Here is a 20264-nt window from a genome sequence, read left to right on the forward strand (position 1 = left end):
AATGACTATTATTGTATGACTATTTAATTATTATATTGCTATTATTGTGTTATCTCAGTTTGAACTTAATTTATATAAATTTGCATGAATTCTATAGTGTAGGTAATCCAAAAAGTTGTACGTACTGTATAGAGCAAAGCATGGAGAACTAATAATTTTGTAACACCATTTTATTTACCCATGTTTACAATAAATGAATTTTTGTCTTTATCTTTATCTTATCTTATTCTGAGTTTAATACTTCAACCTCTTTGCTGTCTGTGTGCAATATTTGACGTTCGGTACAGTATGTTGTCACGACATCTATCGGCTTGAACCAAAACTTAACTGACAGCTGTCAAGGAAAACGGCTCATTCAATTCTAGGGCACAACAAATATTAATTACTACTTATCTAAAACGTTTTGCATATTTCTACTTTACACGCTTTTAACATAATTTTCAATAAGAAGGTACAAATCATACAAAATAAACCACAGGATACCCAAGGAAAGATAAAAAAAATCAAAAGTTGTTAAAAATACATTTAATTTCAATCCTATAAGTAAAATAAAATAACAAAATGCAAATGTAAAATAAGGTAGGTCCATACCTAACACCAATCTTTCAATATTAATTTATTCAAACATAATAATATGTTTAATCAGTTGAAATTTTGAGAATCGTCAAACATCATCGATGCGTTCTTAATAAAAAAATATATATCAGTTTTTGGAATATATTATCCATATTGAGGCGAGTAGCATCAGACCGAAGTTGACGTGGGCCGCCGCGGTGGAGTTGGGGCTGCGCGAGCGCTTTACCTGGTTTTGGCGTACCTGGAAAGTTTAAAATTATAATAACATAGCCCGTGAGCCTCAAAACTCACCTTTAAAAATTTATTATTTATATGTAAATCCAGGGCATTGATAACAACAATATTTTCTTTGTCGTCTAATAGAGAAGAAACTCTTAAAGGGGGTGCCCCTGGGCTGTATCTTTCGATATTCAATTATATTACTCACAATGTTATTGATCCAGGCGGTGTAGCTAGCGACGCGCGTGAATACTTGAGGGTAGAAGGAATCGCCACATGGCCTGTCAAGACGTAAAAACGAGGCCACCCCCACCACCACCCCGTTGTACACCAGGGGACCACCGGAGTCACCATAACAAACACCGGCTCCTGTAAGGGACAAACTCTTATTGTTAGCCGAGCTATGACGTCTTGACGAGTCTGGGAAATAAACAACATGTGTAAACACAAACTTTTTCTTTCAAAAACACTCTTGAATCCACTTCGTAGCGGGTCGGTTTTTCATGAAACCTCAAATGCACTCGATAAAACTCGTCAATCGTCTGCATAAGTCGGTCCAGCACGTCAACTCGAGTCGGATATACGAACTTACCTCCAACATCAAGCAGCGCCGCGCAGAGCACGGAGTCTGGGCCCTGAACCTCCCACCGCGCGCTGCAGGTGTCTCGGTCCACGTTGCGCAGCCCCACGTGCCGGAGACCGAGTGGCAACGACTTACTGCAGTTCGCCTATAGAGTGTTTAATTGGAAATAGTAAGCCGTAAGGATTGATTAATCTATCTATCATTCTAAACCCATGTGATGGGATATTACATATTTATTTATCGATTGAGAAATTTGATCATTTTTGATAATATGAAATCTGTCAGAAGTGAACTCACAACAGTCCGTCCCCACCCAACAGCTACCACAGACGCGTTGTCCGGGACCACATACCCCCCCGGGGGGATGACGGCTGGCTGCACCGAGCTGCTCCGGTAGTTGCTTATACTGTCCGACAGCACCAACACTGCCACGTCGTTAAGAGGGACGTTATAGCTCTCGTGAACCACGATCTTGGACGTCACGTGTACTGAGCCTCCGCGGTCATTGTAGGTGGATCCGACGCGAATGACAACTTGAGATGCCTTCAACATAGTAGTGCCAGTAACAGCTGTAGTGTCTTTGATTTTTCTGGAAAGATTTTTTAGGTATGGTGTACCTAGATCATCCACTGTATGACTTGATACTGCAGTGGCAAAGGGCCTACCTATAAATAACACAATTCAGATTGCTTCTCTTTTGGATTGACTAATTTGATATTTTATATTATAGTAAATAATAATATATGCGCTACACGGTGCCTTAGGCCGTTTGTCCACCACAGCCGTCACCATCCGTGACGCTCCGTCAGCGAGAACGACGTGAAGGATGACGGCGCTCGGACACTTCATGGCCATGTTAAATGATATCACAAAATTGGCGACGTCATCACCTCCCGGTAACGGCGGTGGTGGAGGAACAGCCTCAGAGCCGGGACAACTTCCTTTAGACCGCGTCCACGACGCCAGCCAGCGGAGAATTACGTACAGTAAGTAAGCCTCCACCATAAAGGAAATAATCCTAGTTATAATAGTTATAGCCGCTATTGCGGCTAATCCCTTGTGCTTGGAATCTAGAAGTTAATCTAAAAATCGCTAACGATGGCCGTTCTAAAAATTGGAATTAGCATGACGAGGGGGTGGCCTTGGCAGTTTTTGGAATAACAAAAGTAATAATAAAAGTAAGCTCAAATGGTGCCAAAATCACCAAGATCAAATTAAAATGGACATGATCGCATCTCATCATGCTAACTCCAATTTCAAGGGTTTCTGGAAGTGTACGAACAGACTTAATGCGAAGCCCAGCGTTCCTGTGAGTGTCGAAGGCGTGTCTAGCCCAGAGGAGATAGCTGAGCTATTTAAGAACCATTTCTCGGTGCAGTCTCCATTAGGGTCCCCTTGTAGGCAGTTCGAGGCTGGGTTCGCTCATGGCAACATTTCAACAGTAATCCTTGCAAAAGATGTTAGACTAGCTATAACAAAAATGACTAGAGGCAAATCGCCGGGCCATGACGGGCTCAGTATCGAGCACCTGCAGCATGCTGGCTACCACCTGCCTCGAGTGCTTGCGATGCTTTTCAACCTATGTTTGAGTCATTCATACCTACCACCTGACTTGGTAAGGACTCTGGTAGTGCCTATAGTAAAAAGTAAAACCGGTGACGTATCAGACAAGTCAAATTACAGGCCTATTTCCCTAGCTACCATAGTAGCTAAAGTGCTTGATAGTGTGCTGAATTCGTATTTGAATAAGAGTATAAAACTGCACGATGCCCAGTTCGGATTCCGGGCTGGGTTATCTACAGAATCTGCTATTCTCAGTGTGAAGCACACTATCAGGTACTACACTGACAGACGGACACCAGTATACGGATGTTTTATGGACCTTTCAAAGGCTTTTGACCTTGTCTCATACGACATCCTATGGCGGAAGCTGGAGGAAGTGGGTCTGCCACCGGAGTTGATATCTCTCTTTAGGTACTGGTACCTCAATCAAGAGAATCGAGTCAGGTGGTTAGGTAAATTTTCAGAGCCGTGTAGGCCTGAGTGTGGGGTGAGACAGGGGGGGTTGAGCTCTCCCATACTTTTTAGTTTATATATAAACGCACTGATAGAGGGGCTTAGCAGCATGCATATTGGCTGCTATATCGATGGTGTGTGTATGAACAACTTCAGCTACGCTGATGATATGGTGCTGCTGGCCCCCTCTGTCAGTGCACTCAATGAGCTGCTTGCAGTGTGTGAGTCCTACGCAAAATCTCATGGACTTAACTACAATACCAAAAAGACGGAATTTATGGTTTTTAAGTCAGGTACCAAGGTCCCAACTTTTGTTCCGCCCATCAGGCTCAACGGTGTTGCTCTTAGAAGAGCTCATCAGTTTAAATATCTTGGGCACGTGTTGACCGAGGACCTGAATGATGACGCGGACATGGAGAGGGAACGCAGAGCATTATCAGTCAGGGCGAATATGCTGGCCCGCAGATTTTCCCGATGTACACCTGCAGTCAAAATTGCGCTTTTTAAAGCATACTGCACTTCTTTGTACTCGGGAAGTTTGTGGGTAAGATATACCCAAAAGGCGTATAATGCTCTGCGTATCCAATTCAATAATGCATTTAGGGCACTGTTGCGGCAACCCCGCTTCTGAAGTGCCTCAGCAATGTTCGCCGAGGCACGCACAGACGGCTTCAATGCAATCTGGCGCAAGAAGTCGGCCTCTCTTTTGGGCAGAGTGCGGGGGAGCGGTAACAGTATTCTAAGTGCTATAGCAGAAAGAAATGACAGTCCACTTGTCTGGCAACTAGTCATAAGAACAAAATCTGTTTTAGTTATTAAGTAGTGTTAAGTAGATATTAGAATTTAAGTTTTGTAAATGTGTGTTTTTATATGGACAAATTGTCTGAAATAAATAAATTATTATATTATTATTATTATTTTCTTTCTGATTGTTTTCAGCTCAGCTATTTGTACAAATAACTGGTATAATGAACCACACGGGCCTAAGCCAAGTGTGATTCATGGGGTATGTGTTGGGTCGGTTTGCATAAATTTACGCACTATTCGGCACGTATTGAGAACTGTAGCTTTTTGGAGGGATTTGTATGTGTAGGATGGGAGATCAAGCGTTTTTAAAGACTTTTCTAATTGCTTAGGGATTACTCCTGTTGTGGAAAGCACAATAGGGACTATGGTACAGGTCTTGAGTCGCCACATACGAATGATCTCATCTTTAAGGTCTGTGTATTTTGACAGTTTTTCTGCTATTGTGTTTTGTAAGTTATGAGTGTTTGGGATTGCAATGTCTATAATAAGAGCTGATTTGTTGACTTTATCTATTAATGTAATATCCGGTCTGTTGAAGTGAATGGTTCTATCTGTGAGGATGGCTCTGTCAAAATACAGTTTGTGCGTGGAGTTCTCAATGACAACTTCTGGGGTATATTTGTAATACGGAGTGGGTGGTGAAGGTGCGAGGTTGTGTTTAATTGCCAGTTTTTGATGTATGATGTTTGCCACCTGATCGTGCCGATGCTTGTAGTCGGTCTGGACTATTGCTTTGCAGGCACCAGTGATGTGTTGGATAGTTTCTGGTAAGGCATTACATTTACGGCATCTGTCTATTTGAGAGCCAGGGAGTTTCATAATATGCTTCTGGTAATTTTTGGTCTCTATCACTTGATCTTGAATAGCAATGAGGAACCCTTCTGTCTCCGGGAATAGCTCACCTCGACGGAGCCACTCGTGCGACGCTTCTTTGTCGACGTTTGGTTGACTCAAGTCGTGGGGGTGTCTTCCATGCAATGACTTCCGATTCCACTCACTTATCTTTGTTTTATGGTCTATTTGTGTTTCATTTGGTTGTGGGCTTCTGTCTTGTAAATTTAATGGTGTAAATTTTGTATCTGTCTGTACTATAGCTTCGTGGATATTAGATGTTGTAGCTTTTTTGTGAAAGTAGGTTCTAAGTGCTGTTATTTGTTTATTATGCAAATTGAGTATATCAATTAGTCCACGTCCTCCTTCACTACGTGGTAGGGTCTGTTTTTGGACACAAGCTCTTGGGTGGTGTTTTCTGTGTTTCGTCATTGATGTATTTATAGCTCTCTGAAGGTTTTTGAGTTCAGTTTTGGTCCAAAAAATGATTCCGAAAGAATAGGTTAATATTGGTATTGCGTAAGTATTAATTGCTTTTACTATGTTTTTTGCGTTAAGTTCAGATTTTAATATTGCACTAAGACGATGTTTAAATTGTTGAGTTAGTTTGGCTTTTGTTTCTTTATATTGGATTTGTTTATCTTGGTTATATCCTAAATATTTGTAGGTTTCGGTTTCAGTAAGTGGTTCTATTGTAGTTCCGGATTGTGTTTGAAATTGGTGGGGGTGAGTTTTACCGTCTTTAACAGAATTTATTCTACATTTGTCTATTCCAAAGTCCATATGTATATCTTGTGAAAGTTTGTCTGTAAGTTCTGCTAAATGGTCTAGTTCAATTTCTGAAGAGGCATATAGTTTTATGTCATCCATATAAAGAAGGTGGTTTATTTTTACATTTCGATCAATATGAGGTGTATTTTTCTCAGAGTGTCTTTTAGAAAGTAGGAATCCAGTTTGGGACGAATTCAAGAGGTTTGAGAGTGGATTTACTGCAAGACAAAACCACATTGGACTTAGTGAATCTCCTTGAAATATGCCCCTTTGAACTTTAATAAAGTCTGTCAGTTTGTCATTAAGTTTTAGTTGTGTAGTCCATTTGTTCATCGTTAATTTCAGAAAGTTAATTATTTGCGGGTTTAATTTATATATATCTAAAATTTTTAAGAGCCATGAATGTGGTACAGAGTCGTATGCTTTTTTATAATCAATGTACATAGTGTGCAGGTCTTTTTTCTTTTGTTTAACTAATTTTAGAATAACTGAATCTATCACAAGTTGTTCTTTGCATCCCTGACTGAATTTTCTACACCCTTTTTGTTGTTCAGTTAAAATTTTATTGCTTTCACAGTGTATATAAATTAATTGGGTAATGCAGGATGTAATTATTTTGTAGATAGTTTGTAAACATGTAATGGGTCTATATTTTGCTGGGTTTTTAGTATCACTACTATCCTTAGGTATCATGTAAGTAATCCCTTCTGTAACGTATTCGGGCATATTCTGTGGTTTTTTTATGAAGTTATTGATGAAATTGTACAGGAACGGATGTAAATATGTAAATTTTTTGTACCAGTAATTATGAATATTGTCAGTCCCAGGAGCTTTCCAGTTATGTAGGGATCTTAGGACGTCTTGATACGTCTCCAACGGGATATGATCAAATTCCATCTGAGTGGTTTCCGAATATCTTAGTTCCTCCTCTTTGATCCACTCGGCGTCTGCATTGTGTTCTTTTGGATCTGCCCATATCTGAGACCAAAACTCCTGTAACTCTTCAGGTGGAGGTGTTTCTGTAGGTTGGTTAGTGGTGTTGTTTGTAGAGGACTTTATAAGATTACGGTAAAACAGTTTTTCGTTGTTAAAGAATTGATTATTTTGTGTTTTACGAAGTGAGCAGGCTGTATATCGTTTCAATCTACTAGCTATTACGGTCAGTTTTTGTTTCAGGGTATCTAAAAAGTGTGTGAGTTCGGAGTTTGGAGGTTCGTGGGTTGAATGTACCTTATATTCTTCCAGGGTCTTTTTTACAGTTTTCGTTAGTTTTTTACTTCTATTTCCATTAATATACTGAGTTAATCTGCTTATTTTAGATCTTAGGTCATCTACTTTTCGTTCAAGTCTAACTTGCCATCTTGGTTTTGAATTATATCTCTTGGTGCTTTGGTTTTCAGGTGTCAGTGGGGTGAGGTCAAGTTTAGCTCCATTCATTTTAGCTGCGGTCCATGCTGCACAGTATATCGTGGTTTGTAAAGAATTAAATTCAGTATTGGCATTAACATTAACAGGCAGAATCTTTTTATCTATGTATTCTACTAATATTGCTAGTTTTCGGGATGGTTTTTGGCGGGGAATGTATGGTCTGTTAGTAGGTTCAATGTTTGTGAAATAGTATAAGGCATTTTGAAATGTTTCTTCAATCTGTTGGCTTTTCTCTGAATCTAAATACTCAATTTGTTTAAGTGGTACTGCAATGTCTGTGAGGCAGTCAGTCTGAATTTGAGACATAAAATCCGGTCTGATCTCTAATTCTAATGGTGTGTTTGTATCAGGTAAGTTCGAGGAAATTTCTAATTCGGAAGCAATCTCTGTTCGTATTTGGGCGAGCCTATCATAATCTATAAGTTTATTGTTTATTATGATTCTCCTCTGATCCGAAATTCGCTGTTCTGATAGGTGAGACAGCTCTGGGAACCTGCTTGTAATGGCTTGATGTAATTGAGGTCTGTATGCTGTTGAGTTCGTTTCCATTTCTGTTATTCTAAAGTAACAACGCATTATTTCCTCGTTGTATTCTGAAGTCCACCTTATTCGTTGTGATTGCGTATGCTGGGTACTTTGCAGCCGTGCACCTTCAATTCCTGCTTCTATATTTTTTAGCTCTGTAGCAGCCTCTTTTTTAATTTCTTCTATTTCGTCTAGGGTTAATAGATTGCTCCTTATGATGGCCCTACGCTGATCTCCTACTCTTTGCCGTGATACCTGCATGTGTGGGAATTTTTCTAGAAACTTGGTGTGTAGTGGTGGAAGATATGGTATACTTTTAAGTCTGTCTCCATTGCGGTAAGTTGATAGAAGGTACGCAGTATGAATTTATTCATGTCTTTGGTCCATTTCCTGCGTGTACACTTGCTGCGAGTAGTGGGCACAGAATCTGAGACTGTAGAAGCCTCTTGCGCAACATCTACAGGCAGTATGCTGAAGGATGAAGAAAGTGTTGGGGAAGAGCGGTATGATGGATTTGTGGCTGAAGATGAATAGGGTGAGTATGGGTCCGATTCCTGATCTGATTGTTCGGCTGTAGCATATTGTTCGACGGGAGCCCGCCTGCTCAGCTCCGCGTCGCCAATGGTTCGCATGCTGTCACATCCAGCACTGGCTCCAGATGCGCCCCGGCGTCCTCCGGGAAGCGACCTTAAATTATATCTCCTAGTAGTACTGGTCCAAGTCCTAGTTTTTGTATCTGGCGCAACACTATTACCAGTGGACTGGGTCTCTCCTATTGGTGGTGATGTTCTGCTCGTTGATCGCGTCACTCTCATAAGCGGTACGTTGCCCCCCCCAGAGTACGAGGGGCAGCCCGAGCCTCGTGGCCCGGGGCGGGATTGACCAGCGCTGTTGACGCTGGGACCCGCCTGGGGTAGCTTCGTCTCTCGTTCCGCTACCATGATGATGATGACTATGGCTCCGTTAGCCGCTGGTAAGTATATGTCGATAAACGACGCCAGCGTCCGCCCCTCACGTGGCACTGGTGGTCGTGCCGGACGTGGAGTTAGATTTGTGAGGGGCTTATTATTATTATTATTATAAACGCTTTCAAACGGAAGTTACGATTTTTTATCCACTGGCGGTGCTTGTTCTGCGTATAATAGCGCCTTAAAGGCGCAGCGAAGCTCTTGGAGGTACCTAGTGTAAACAAAATGGATTTTATGATTTGAATTGTATTAAATAAGTACCTAATGATCTTTTCCATTGTAATGATCTTACTTTGTAATTTGGTCTTACATTATTATTCTGAGATCTGGGAATGACATCTGTTCTGTGATCGCCCATTGTCTATGGTTTGTCTGTGATCAAAATAGAGGAAGTTACTTCCGGGATCCGCCATATGCCGCGAAAAGGGTCCACACAACTTATCCCGGAGAAAACGTTTTCGATGTTGGAATCAGGTGCACGACATTTTTATCATCCCATACAACATTTAATCCATATTTTATTTTGTATCGCTTTTGGCAACCCTACGTTCTGATAGCATTACGTCAAACACTGACGTGTTTATTGTAAACAAAAACATAACCTCAAAAACATATGATAAATCGAGGGCCGCAAATTTGAAATATTACTGATTCGAATTTGGAATTTGTACGTTATACCTCCCTAGTTTTAAAACATTGCAACAAGAACATTCTTGGGATACAATCAAAGAAAAACATACCTAGTTAATTCCAAAGTTCAATCTATTTTCACAGCAATCCTTTTCCACAACAAACACAACACTACATCTTAAACTCTTCACAGAAATCTGATGAACCACTGCAGCCTCAAATAATTACATTAATCACATTCCACTTTCACAATACTAACTGTTTTGAAGTAGATAATACTTAACACGAAAAACAACAAAACAATTGAACCACGAGAAAAAGGTTAAATCGGTCAGACTTGTGTAAGTTCCAAGTGTTTCTGTTTAATTATGCTAAAGTTTAAATCGGCACTGAATCACGATTATAATTATTCCTATGAACTTTCAAATTAGTTACTAGTAATATTATTAATTAGTAGGTAAACATAAAAAAGCAGAAAGCATTTTTTTCACCCGTTGCCATATTGTTTCCAATAGAGAAAATAAACGACGATGTCAAAGACCCGTTCCCGTTTCCGACATTTTTATTTCGTCGGATTTCACAACCCAATTAAATAAACAGAAAAAATTGTTTTACGAAGTCTTTTTTTCACTGTCTATTGTTTACGTAATATTAGAGACAAGTAAAAATAAATAACGGCGTGAACTCGCGTTTCGCGGACCTTCGCGCTGAAAGTGTAGCGCGGGCTTAAAGAATAAAATATTTAAAAATGAACGGATCGGTTTCCATAGCTACGTGATTTTATAATAATAATAATAATAATAATAAAGTTCTTTATTTACAGGTAAGACCCATTAAAATACAAATACAATAATAAAATATAGTAAAATTAAATTAAATTATACATAATATTGTAAACAAAATGGATTTTATGATCTGAATTGTATTAAATAAGTAATGATCTTTTCCATTGTAATGATCTTACTTTGTAATTTGGTCTTACATTATTATTCTGAGATCTGGGAATGACATCTGTTCTGTGATCGCCCATTGTCTATGGTTTGTCTGTGATTAAAATAGAGGAAGTTACTTCCGGGATCCGCCATCTTGATATGCGCGCTTGTTGTAGTTTTGCGGTCGAGCAAAACAATTATTATTATTTCTGATTAAGTGTGGAATGTTCAGGTGAAAATGTTGTAAAAGTAATAAATAAGTAAGTGGTAACAAGTGAGTTTAATATTGGTGCACCCTCCCTATCGGATTTGTCAACAGTCAGAAGTGGCACGAACGGTCCTGACAAGTGAAAAGGGAAAATCTCCATAATTACTTCCATGGAAAATACCTATCTGAACGTGAGACTAGAGGTCAGTGCGTTCCAATTTTTATTAATTCGTAAATCCACAAGTGACGTGAAAGTTATGATGCCAATGCCTACCAAGTGATCGCGAAACACTGGTACTTACTGGTTGTGTTTATAATCAAGGCTTATACATTTAATTTCGGAGCATACAGTCAACTATAAGTGAACTGAACAGATTGTAAGTTACTCGTATTTGGGATTCTGGAACATTCCCATACGCTTCTACTCGCGGGGTCGGTGACCGCTTGGAGTAGGTATGTTCACGGTGCGCGGCGGCGGCCGGCCGGGCCGGGCGGAGGCGCCGGCGGCGGCGCGGCGGCAGCCAGCCAGCCCGCCCGTGACTTGAGTGATCCGTGTGACCGTAGAGAGCACCAACCAAGACGTGTGCGTTTAAAAAGTGTTTGTGTGTGTAAAATGTGATGTGGTTCACGGTTCATGAATCCTGAAAATTATTTAAGAAAAAAATAGTTCATGATGTTACTTGGACTTTTCCATTATTTAATCATTTGAGTTCATTTATAAGCTGTTCATCGTTACGTGTTAGGTACACTGCGTGTTGTTTTAGGTTCTTTGTGTGTCGTGATAACGTACCTACCCATCTAGGTATTTATGGTTTAGGTTGCTAAGTATAAGCATGTAGGTATAAGTAAATATTTTAAATAGTAAATACTCGATTAATACCTACTTATACTTACATTTTACACTGTTATCGTGTTTTAATTTAATATTCTAAATTGAGAGTTGAAAGAAAGTTGTTATAAAATATTAATTGCCTGAATTGAAGCTAGGTATGGGATCCAATAGGCGAAGCAGATCACGAGTAGGTATAACGACATGAATCAAAGCGACGCGACGTCGTAGTACCTACAAGTAGCGATAGTTTACCCTCGTTTTTATGAAAATCATTGTCAGTCGTAAGTCGTAAGTGTCGTAACGTAAGCTACTTTGAAATCAATGAAATCGTGATCGTTATTCGCTAGTACCTATTTCGTGAATTTTTGAACAATTATTGTTTGTTAAGGCTGAATTAAATTGGGATAGATAAGGAATAACATGTGAAAGCAACAATATCTACATGCGATCTCGGATTTTATTAGTATAGTATGGTTGTGTAATTTTGATCTTTGTTGAATGATTACTTGATGAGTAAGTATTTTGTAAGTTATTATATATTCTTATGTTAGTAATAGTCTTGGAAATTTAAAGGGAATTAACGAATTAAATAAATGTCGTACTTATCTGAGTTTGATCCTAGTGATGGCTCGCCAAATATTGAAACATGTACACAGGCAATAAATAAATGAAAAAAAAAACTTGAAGTGAATGAGTGGGTAAAAAAAAATATTTATGGTGTAAGGTATACTACTTAAACAGTTCATGCTATATTGACAAAATTATTTAGATTAGAGCTAGAGAAAGCTTTGCCATGTATGGAAATCAAAATACACCTTTATTCGAAATTACAACCCTATTTTTCACAAGTAGACTTTGAAAGATACCTACATAAATTAAAATGTAATAGTAGGGTACGGAGATATTATTGACAGTAATTTCTTCTGGATTGGAACACTAACAGGTAATAATAAAATATAAAATGGGGAGCAGTGGGAAATTAAAATAATATAAATGTTTCCATTGGGTGCATGCAAAATACTCAAATGTTGAATGCATGGTCGTGCACATGTATGTATATTGTATAATATTCAAACATAAAAATATATAATTGTATACATACAGCAAATGTTCTATGTATATTGCATTGGATAACTTTGAGAGGTAAGTAATGCCCTTTTGACTTATATGTTTGAATGATGGAGTGGATGCAAACCTGATTTCTTGGGAGGATCACTCCATAAGTTGATGGGCAGTAAAGTGTTATAACAAATCAAATAGAATCATTTATAATTTCCAAGATAAATTGTTTATTTACTGAATACAGTACATGCACAAGTTACACGGGATGATAACATAAAAAAAAAAACACTGTAGGCACTTATTAGAACTAAAGAAAGAAACATTTATTTGACACACTGAACAATAAAATAGAAGAAGAAACATGTATTATAATAATTATAGTGGACAGACAGGACTGACTTGGTGAGTGAGGGGGAAGCCTCCGCCAAACACAAACCTGTGTGTGAAGTAAATGCGTAAAAGTGTGTCGTGTGTTACGGAATAAAAGTGTGATATTATTGTGATATGATACCAAAAGTTTACTGATTGAGGAGGGGAGAAAGAAATCAGCGATTAAAAGGGAATAATTTTGGGTTATTGATTTGTATTTGCTTGTGATTTGTTTTATTGAATTGTGCGCTACTAACGTTCAAGGGAATCAAAATGGTTTTCTGATTTATGAATATTATTGGTGTATTTATTATTCAGTGATTGCAGGTGATTGGTTTTCTCTAAAGTTGCCATGGATAGCGGCTCTTAAGGCCTTGCCCTTAAGTTGATGGATTTATGTCTGATGTTATTATTAAAGTTCTGGCTATGTGTGATTTACAGTTTGCTACAGCTGGGTGTGCAATAGTTGACTGAATCTTTTGTTGTAGAAATAATTGTAATTGTTGTTACAGCCCGAGTGCAGTGGCGTTACCAGCCCATTGGCGTTACCAGCCCCTGTGGCGTTACCAGCCCCAGTGGCGTTACTAGCCCTGTGGCGTTACCAGCCCCAGTGGCGTGACTAGCCCCTGTGGCGTGATTATTATAGCCTAAGTGGCGTGACTAGCCCAAGTGGCGTGATTATATAGCCCTAAGTGGCGTAAATAGCCCCCTGTGGCGTGACCAGTTTTGAATGTATCACTAGAAAACTGTTGTGTGAATATAAGAATATGAATGTAAAGAAATTGGCTATGCAGATTATTCGTTAAGATGTTTATTACTTATTAAGTATTGTTGATTTGATACTATGAAACTATGAGAAACAAAATGATTTAATATACATGATAGCGCGGGAAGCTCTTACTGAGGTGCGCGGAATGAGAGGCGCGCGGGAACCCTCACGCGCGGAGGAGACGTCTGCGGAGGCGGGCCGTGTCGCGGATGCGGCTGCGGGGCTGCTCAGCGGAGGTGCGTGGAGGAGGCACTCGCGGTGCGCGCCGCGGCATGGTTGCGGTAGCCCGTGGTGGGCGGCGCGGCAACACGACTGTGCGGAGGCTCGAGCCGGGCGGTGCGCGCGGCGTGACAGAAGCAGCAGCACCGGCAGTTGCCCAGGCACTAGGTGGCTGAGCTGGTGCCGGTGCGGCGCGTCGACATCTGGCCATGCTAACAGGCAGCGTGTGCGGAAGAGGTCGCCTCTTCACGAGGGGCACTTGCTGGCAGGTTTGCCCAGGCCGAATACGGTGCTGGTCAGAGCAAGTTTTTAATAATTATTTTGTTTATTTTTATTATTTTACAATTTTAGCTATGATCTTTTAGTTTTACCTGCTATGTTACACTTTATTTATAGTTTTATTTTGGTTTATATTGTTTTAGGTTTTTGTTCAGAGGGGAGGAATGTTATGTTATGAAATGGACGTTTGTAAAACAAGAATTCTTTAATTATCATTAACCTAACAAATATGTTATGGTTATTAGCGTATTAATATTTTAGTAAAATAGTTTGTTTATTTTGTCTGTTCTTAGTTTTGTCAGAATTACTCAGAATATAAATGGGTGAATGTTATTAAAAGTGAGGGTATAAATGCCTTATTTGTAAGCATCTTACTTAAGTAGTATACACACGAGGACGTGTGTTAGATCAGAATTGGCCGAATGTTAACATGATGATGAGGTAGTTATTATTATTTGTTTATTAACTGTTGAGATTAAAGAAAAATTGGTTAGTAATTTAAAAGACTTTAAAACGTAAATTATCTTTTAAACATTAATTGTATTAAATAAAAAATTGGTTGCCAAGAATTAATTTTGTTATCTTTTGAGATATTCATAAAATTGTTATGTTTGGTAATGTGATATATGGACTTACTTATACAAATTTCAGTATTATTGTGATGGTAATGTTTGATTGTAATTATTGACTTAGAATGAGATTTTAGTAAGTGTTGAGTACTTGATGTCACAATAGGTCATAAATGGCTAAATGTTAAATTAATTAAATTAACTGTATTTTATATTTTACTTATACACGCGAGGACGCGTGCGAGGTCAGAATTGGCCGAATGTAAACAAAATGGATTTTATGATCTGAATTGTATTAAATAAGTAATGATCTTTTCCATTGTAATGATCTTACTTTGTAATTTGGTCTTACATTATTATTCTGAGATCTGGGAATGACATCTGTTCTGTGATCGCCCATTGTCTATGGTTTGTCTGTGATTAAAATAGAGGAAGTTACTTCCGGGATCCGCCATCTTGATATGCGCGCTTGTTGTAGTTTTGCGGTCGAGCAAAACAATTATTATTATTTCTGATTAAGTGTGGAATGTTCAGGTGAAAATGTTGTAAAAGTAATAAATAAGTAAGTGGTAACAAGTGAGTTTAATATTGGTGCACCCTCCCTATCGGATTTGTCAACAATATGTTGCCTATGATAACTAATCTATAAAGCTAAGATCAGTTAAAATTTGCCAATTTGCAGGTTGAACCTGAAGGAATTCAGCTGCAACTGATAGTTCATATGAAAGGTATTATTAATACCTAGAAACGGTTTTCAGCAATTTCAGATTAAATGACTTTTGGTGAATATTCAAGGGAAAGATCAGAAAATAAAAGCTAGCAGCCCAAGATTAACATTTTGTATGGGGGCACCAAGATGCCATAGATCTGCCAGCATCTCACCTAATTTATTATGTGTGTTGACTCATAAGAAAACACTGATAGAAGTTTCATAAACATTGAAACGGTATAGCAGGTGTCCAGGAGCCACTTTCTGACAGATTTTGGGTGAAAAGTACTCAATATTTCATTAATATTCCAGTTTGCAGGTGGAACCTGAAGAAATTCAGCTGCAACTGATAGTTCATATAAAAGTTATTATTAATACCTAGAAACGGTTTTCAGCAATTTCAGATTAAATGACTTTTGGTGAGTATTCAAGGGAAAGATCAGAAAATAAAAGTTAGCAGCCCAAGATTAACATCTTGAACACCTGCTATACCGTTTCAATGTTGATGAAATTTCTGTCAGTGTTTTCTTATGAAACAACACACATTATGAACCAGATGAGATGCTGGCAGGTCTATGGCATCTTGGTGCCCCCATACAAAATGTTAATGTTGGGCTGCTAACTTTTATTTTCTGATCTTTCCCTTGAATATTAAGCAAAAGTCATTTAATCTGAAATTGCTGAAAACCGTTTCTAGGTATTAATAATAACTTTCATATGAACTATCAGTTGCAGCTGAATTCCTTCAGGTTCCACCTGCAAACTTGAATATTCGTGAAATATTGTCAATTTTTCGACCAAAATCTGTCAGAAAGTGGCTCCTGGACACCTGCTATACCGTTTCAATGTTGATGAAACTTCTGACAGTGTTTTCTAATGAGTCAACACACATATTAAACCAGGTGAGATGCTGGCAGGTCTATGGCATCTTGGTGCCCTAGTACAAAATGTTAATCTTGGGCTGCTAACTTTTATTTTCTGATCTTTCCCTTGAATATTCACCAAAAGTCATTTAATCTGAATGTACTGAAAACCGTTTCTAGTTATTAATAATACCTTTCATATGAACTATCATTTGCAGCTGAATTCCCTCAGGTTCCACCTGCAAACTTGAATGTTCGTGAAATATTGTCAATTTTTCACCCAAAATCTGTCAGAAAGTGGCTCCTGGACACCTGTATACCGTTTCAATGTTGATGAAACTTCTGTCAGTGTTTTCGAATGAGTCAACACAGATAATAAACCAGGTGAGATGCGGGCAGGTCTATGGCATCTTGGTGCCCCCATACAAAATATCCACTAACCATCAAGGGCGTCAGTAAGTAAACGTCGTATTTTTTTGTATTTTTATTTATTTTAGAACATAGTATAGTGTTTATATGAATACTTAACATTATTATTCCAATGTTTTTGGGGCTTTTTACGTGTTCTAATTGATAAAGTATTCAATGACTGAAGTGACCATCTTAATTTGGTCGGCTATTCAAAGGCTGCTAACTTTAGGCTGCTAACTTCACACACCTGTAAGTGTCGTAACGTAAGCTACTTTGAAATCAATGAAATCGTGATCGTTATTCGCCAGTACCTATTTCGTGAATTTTTGAACAATAATTGTTTGTTTGTGAAAACAACAATATCTACATGCGATCTCGGATTTTATTAGTATAGTATGGTTGTGTAATTTTGATCTTTTTTGAATGATTAGTTGATGAGTAAGTATTTTGTAAGTTATTATAATATATTCTTATGTTATTGATAGTCTTGGAAATTTAAAAGGAATTAACGAATTTAAATACAAAACATGAAACATTGATAAATATGAGAAGAAATGTGAACAAAACAAAAAAGATAAGCTCTTAAGTACCAGGTAATTCTTCGTATTTGACCTACCTACAATAAACAGTAGTGTCACATTCGAATTTTGAATTTGCTTTAAAAAAAAAAGCAATAGCTATTCGTCCTGCCAGTACCTAGGTATTAGACCGCTAGATCAAATTCTAATATTCCTAGTTCAGAAGTCAGTGACCCCTCCGCGAAACACTAATATATTTGCTAGTTCCGTAAACGTCGTACCTACTGTTACCATACCGTTCCGGTGACAGCACACATAAATGTCTAATATTTCTTAATTCTATAAGATTTTAAGTTTGCTCGTATTGTTAATTCGCTCTTGCGGTGCTAATAAACCCATCTAATCTTTAATAACAATATACAATTCATTAGTAAATAATGAGATATGGATCAATTTAGTTCGCTCTCACCGGAACAGATAAGTTTGTCGCACTGTACTTCGGCCACCATCTATATAAACGCGCTTGTTGTTGTTTTGCGGTCGAGGAAAACAATTGTTATTATTTCTGATTAATTGTGGAATGTTCAGGTGAAAATGTTGTAAAAGTAATAAATAAGTAAGTGGTAACAAGTGAGTTTAATATTGGTGCACCCGCCCTATCGGATTTGTCAATACTAGTTTGTAAATTAATGACAGGGAAATATAGCTGACCGTTAAATCGTAACTAAGCTAAGAACATACAAAAAATAGGAATTTATTACCGAAATAAGCAGTGCGCAGCGGTGAGCACGTGGTGCTGTGTGAGTATCACGCCCCCACAGTTATCCCGCAGCAGCTTCTGACCACGCATCTGCAAATACAGCGATAAAGTACGTTACATACATACATATACATACATATGCACTCACAACTATAATCCCCGAAGGGGTAGTCAGAGGTGGCTCACAAGCGAGCCACCCACTTTTCGCAGCACATTTTGTACTCACGTGATAGGTTGCGAACCATATCGCCGTTTTGGGATAAGTACCATGCACTTAGGATACACATCTAGAATCTAGATGTGCAGGTTTCCTCACGATGTTGTCCATCACCGTAAGAGCACGTGGTATTATTGTACTTAAACTCCTTAATTCAAAGAATTCATTGGTACAGGCCAGGATTTGAACCCGCGGCCTCTTGATTGAGAGGACGAGGCCTTATCCATTGTATCCATTACACCACCACCGCTCTAAAGTACGTTACAATGAGGGCTATGTATAACTTACCGCAAATTTAAAATAACTTAAGGCTACGTCAAACAGTAAGCATTACTAGCGCGCGTCAGAGCGCTAACTTGACGCCGCGCTATGACGCCAAGATGTGTTGTACTACTATGGTAAACAGAGCGCCAGCGCTAGCGTTGCGTTGCGTATGACGCGCGCTAGTAACGCGTCCTGGTTTGACAGAGCATTTAGAAAGGTAACTTCACAATTTTCATTTTTAGAACTTACCTACCTCATAAATAGGACTAACTAGAGTCTTGGGCCCTTACCATCAAAACAGAAACATATGGTAAATGCTGTCAGTTGGCTGTCAAACGCCATATAAATAAATATTTTTAAAATGGAAAACACATAAAACTGGTTTTTTTAAAAACAATTCTATAGTAAAAGTTTAAAACCCTAAAAGCTTATGTTTCTACTTAAATATTGATAATCAAAATAAGTAAGTAATGTAACATAATTTTGAAATGATCTGATAACTTACATCAGAACTCCTAACAAATAACTTTATTATGGATATTGAATACCTTTATCATTTTAATTTTTAGAACAAAATAATTAGAGAAGTATTTCTCGGACATACCATACCTACCTACTGAGACGCACTGACCCTACCCGTACAACTGTGTACCTACGGTCACATCACGTCCCTGTTTGGTGTCGGTATTATAAAAAAATTACTTTTTCATTGCTCGCGTCGTCGACAGCTCCAAACTAAGCTTGCATACTATGTCGGTGGGTCTGGTAAAGAAGCAATACCGTATAAACTGAACTTAAATACGCCATGTAAGGGTATTTCTTGATGGTGGTGGGTCGTCCCCCGATGATCCTGTTGGCGGGGGGCGCGGGGGGCGCGGGGGGCTCCCTCACAGTCACGGTGTCCTCACAGCAGCTCCCTGAAAACATAATTATATACCTACCTATACGTAGTCCATAATTTTAATAAGAACTTCCTGATCGCATAAAATGTATGGATCGTATAAGGTTAAAATTGACATTCTTAAGGCAGGTAAGGTAATACATCTATAATGTTGAAGAAAAAATTCTCACACTTTTACTAGGGGTTGACTTGTCTATACCCTGTAGGTAACAAAGAAATAGCGATTCTCCTACTTTTTAAATAGTTTTTGATTAAGTTTATACCTACCTATAGAAATAAAAAATGGCTAATTCATTTTTTAAAGGGAAAAAATGTAACAGGTTACATTTATAGACGGGACTAAATAAAATACCACATAGACACATAGATATAGATATCTACCCAATTTTACTCTACCATACTTAACTACCGTAAATAATAAATCTTACCATAGTAAAATAGCACAGTCATTATTAGTAACTTCATGCTGAAAACCATCACTTTCCTGTTTATGTCCAGTCAAAAAGTAAGTAAAAATTGCGATGGCCAAGCCATGGCCATCGCAATTTTATTTATTGTAGCTTTTTAACTTGTCTGTGGCGAAGCAATGTGGACGGATATAATAGTACAGTAAGGGGCAGAGAAACCTGACTCCCCTCAGAAGCATTGAGAGGGGGGTCAGTCAGGTTTCTCTGCACCTGACCGTACAAGGTGTTGCGATAGTGGTAAATAATTATAGTAAAGGTGAAAATCTATGTACGTCTTGTCTATCCTTTTTAAGACACTGTATTGTATGTCCTACGCTACGTAAGTTGCTAGGTATTGTACATAAGTACTGAACTGACACAGATATATCGTCGAATATGCCAGTAGGTAAATATATATATTACTTTACCGTCTTGTTCGTATATTGGTAATCTAAGGTCGGTACAGTTAAATATGGGAAATTTTGTTACATTTAACTTAATATTATATAACTTAATATTATAAATGCGAAATTACTGTGTCTGTCTGTTACTCTTTCACGCCAAAACTACTGAACGGATTTG

At 38.3% G+C, this 20264-nt stretch overlaps 1 protein-coding gene across 1 annotated transcript; it reads right to left on the bottom strand.

The window, feature by feature from the left end:
• Positions 1 to 510: 510 nt before the first annotated feature.
• Positions 511 to 19766, bottom strand: LOC105392860 (achelase-2). The gene is made up of 7 exons (XM_038110040.2): positions 19665 to 19766; positions 19116 to 19252; positions 17856 to 17944; positions 1676 to 1967; positions 1388 to 1523; positions 1004 to 1164; positions 511 to 817 (listed from the first exon to the last, which is right to left on the bottom strand). Exons 1-7 carry the CDS (start codon positions 19711 to 19713, stop codon positions 704 to 706), a joined length of 978 nt encoding a protein of 325 aa, XP_037965968.2. The 5' UTR covers positions 19714 to 19766; the 3' UTR covers positions 511 to 703.
• Positions 19767 to 20264: the final 498 nt, after the last annotated feature.

This window comes from Plutella xylostella, chromosome 27 (assembly GCF_932276165.1).
Source record: "Plutella xylostella chromosome 27, ilPluXylo3.1, whole genome shotgun sequence".
Classification (NCBI taxonomy): domain Eukaryota; kingdom Metazoa; phylum Arthropoda; class Insecta; order Lepidoptera; family Plutellidae; genus Plutella; species Plutella xylostella.

Excerpts from the sequence above, each read along its gene's own strand:
- LOC105392860 (XM_038110040.2), bottom strand. The coding sequence starts at position 19,713 with ATGGTTTTCAGCATGAAGTTACTAATAATGACTGTGCTATTTTACTAT. Across the intron at positions 1,524-1,675 it reads TTGGGTGGGGACGGACTGTT|GCGAACTGCAGTAAGTCGTT; the intron begins GTGAGTTCACTT and ends AACACTCTATAG. Across the intron at positions 1,165-1,387 it reads GGCGCTGCTTGATGTTGGAG|GAGCCGGTGTTTGTTATGGT; the intron begins GTAAGTTCGTAT and ends TGTCCCTTACAG.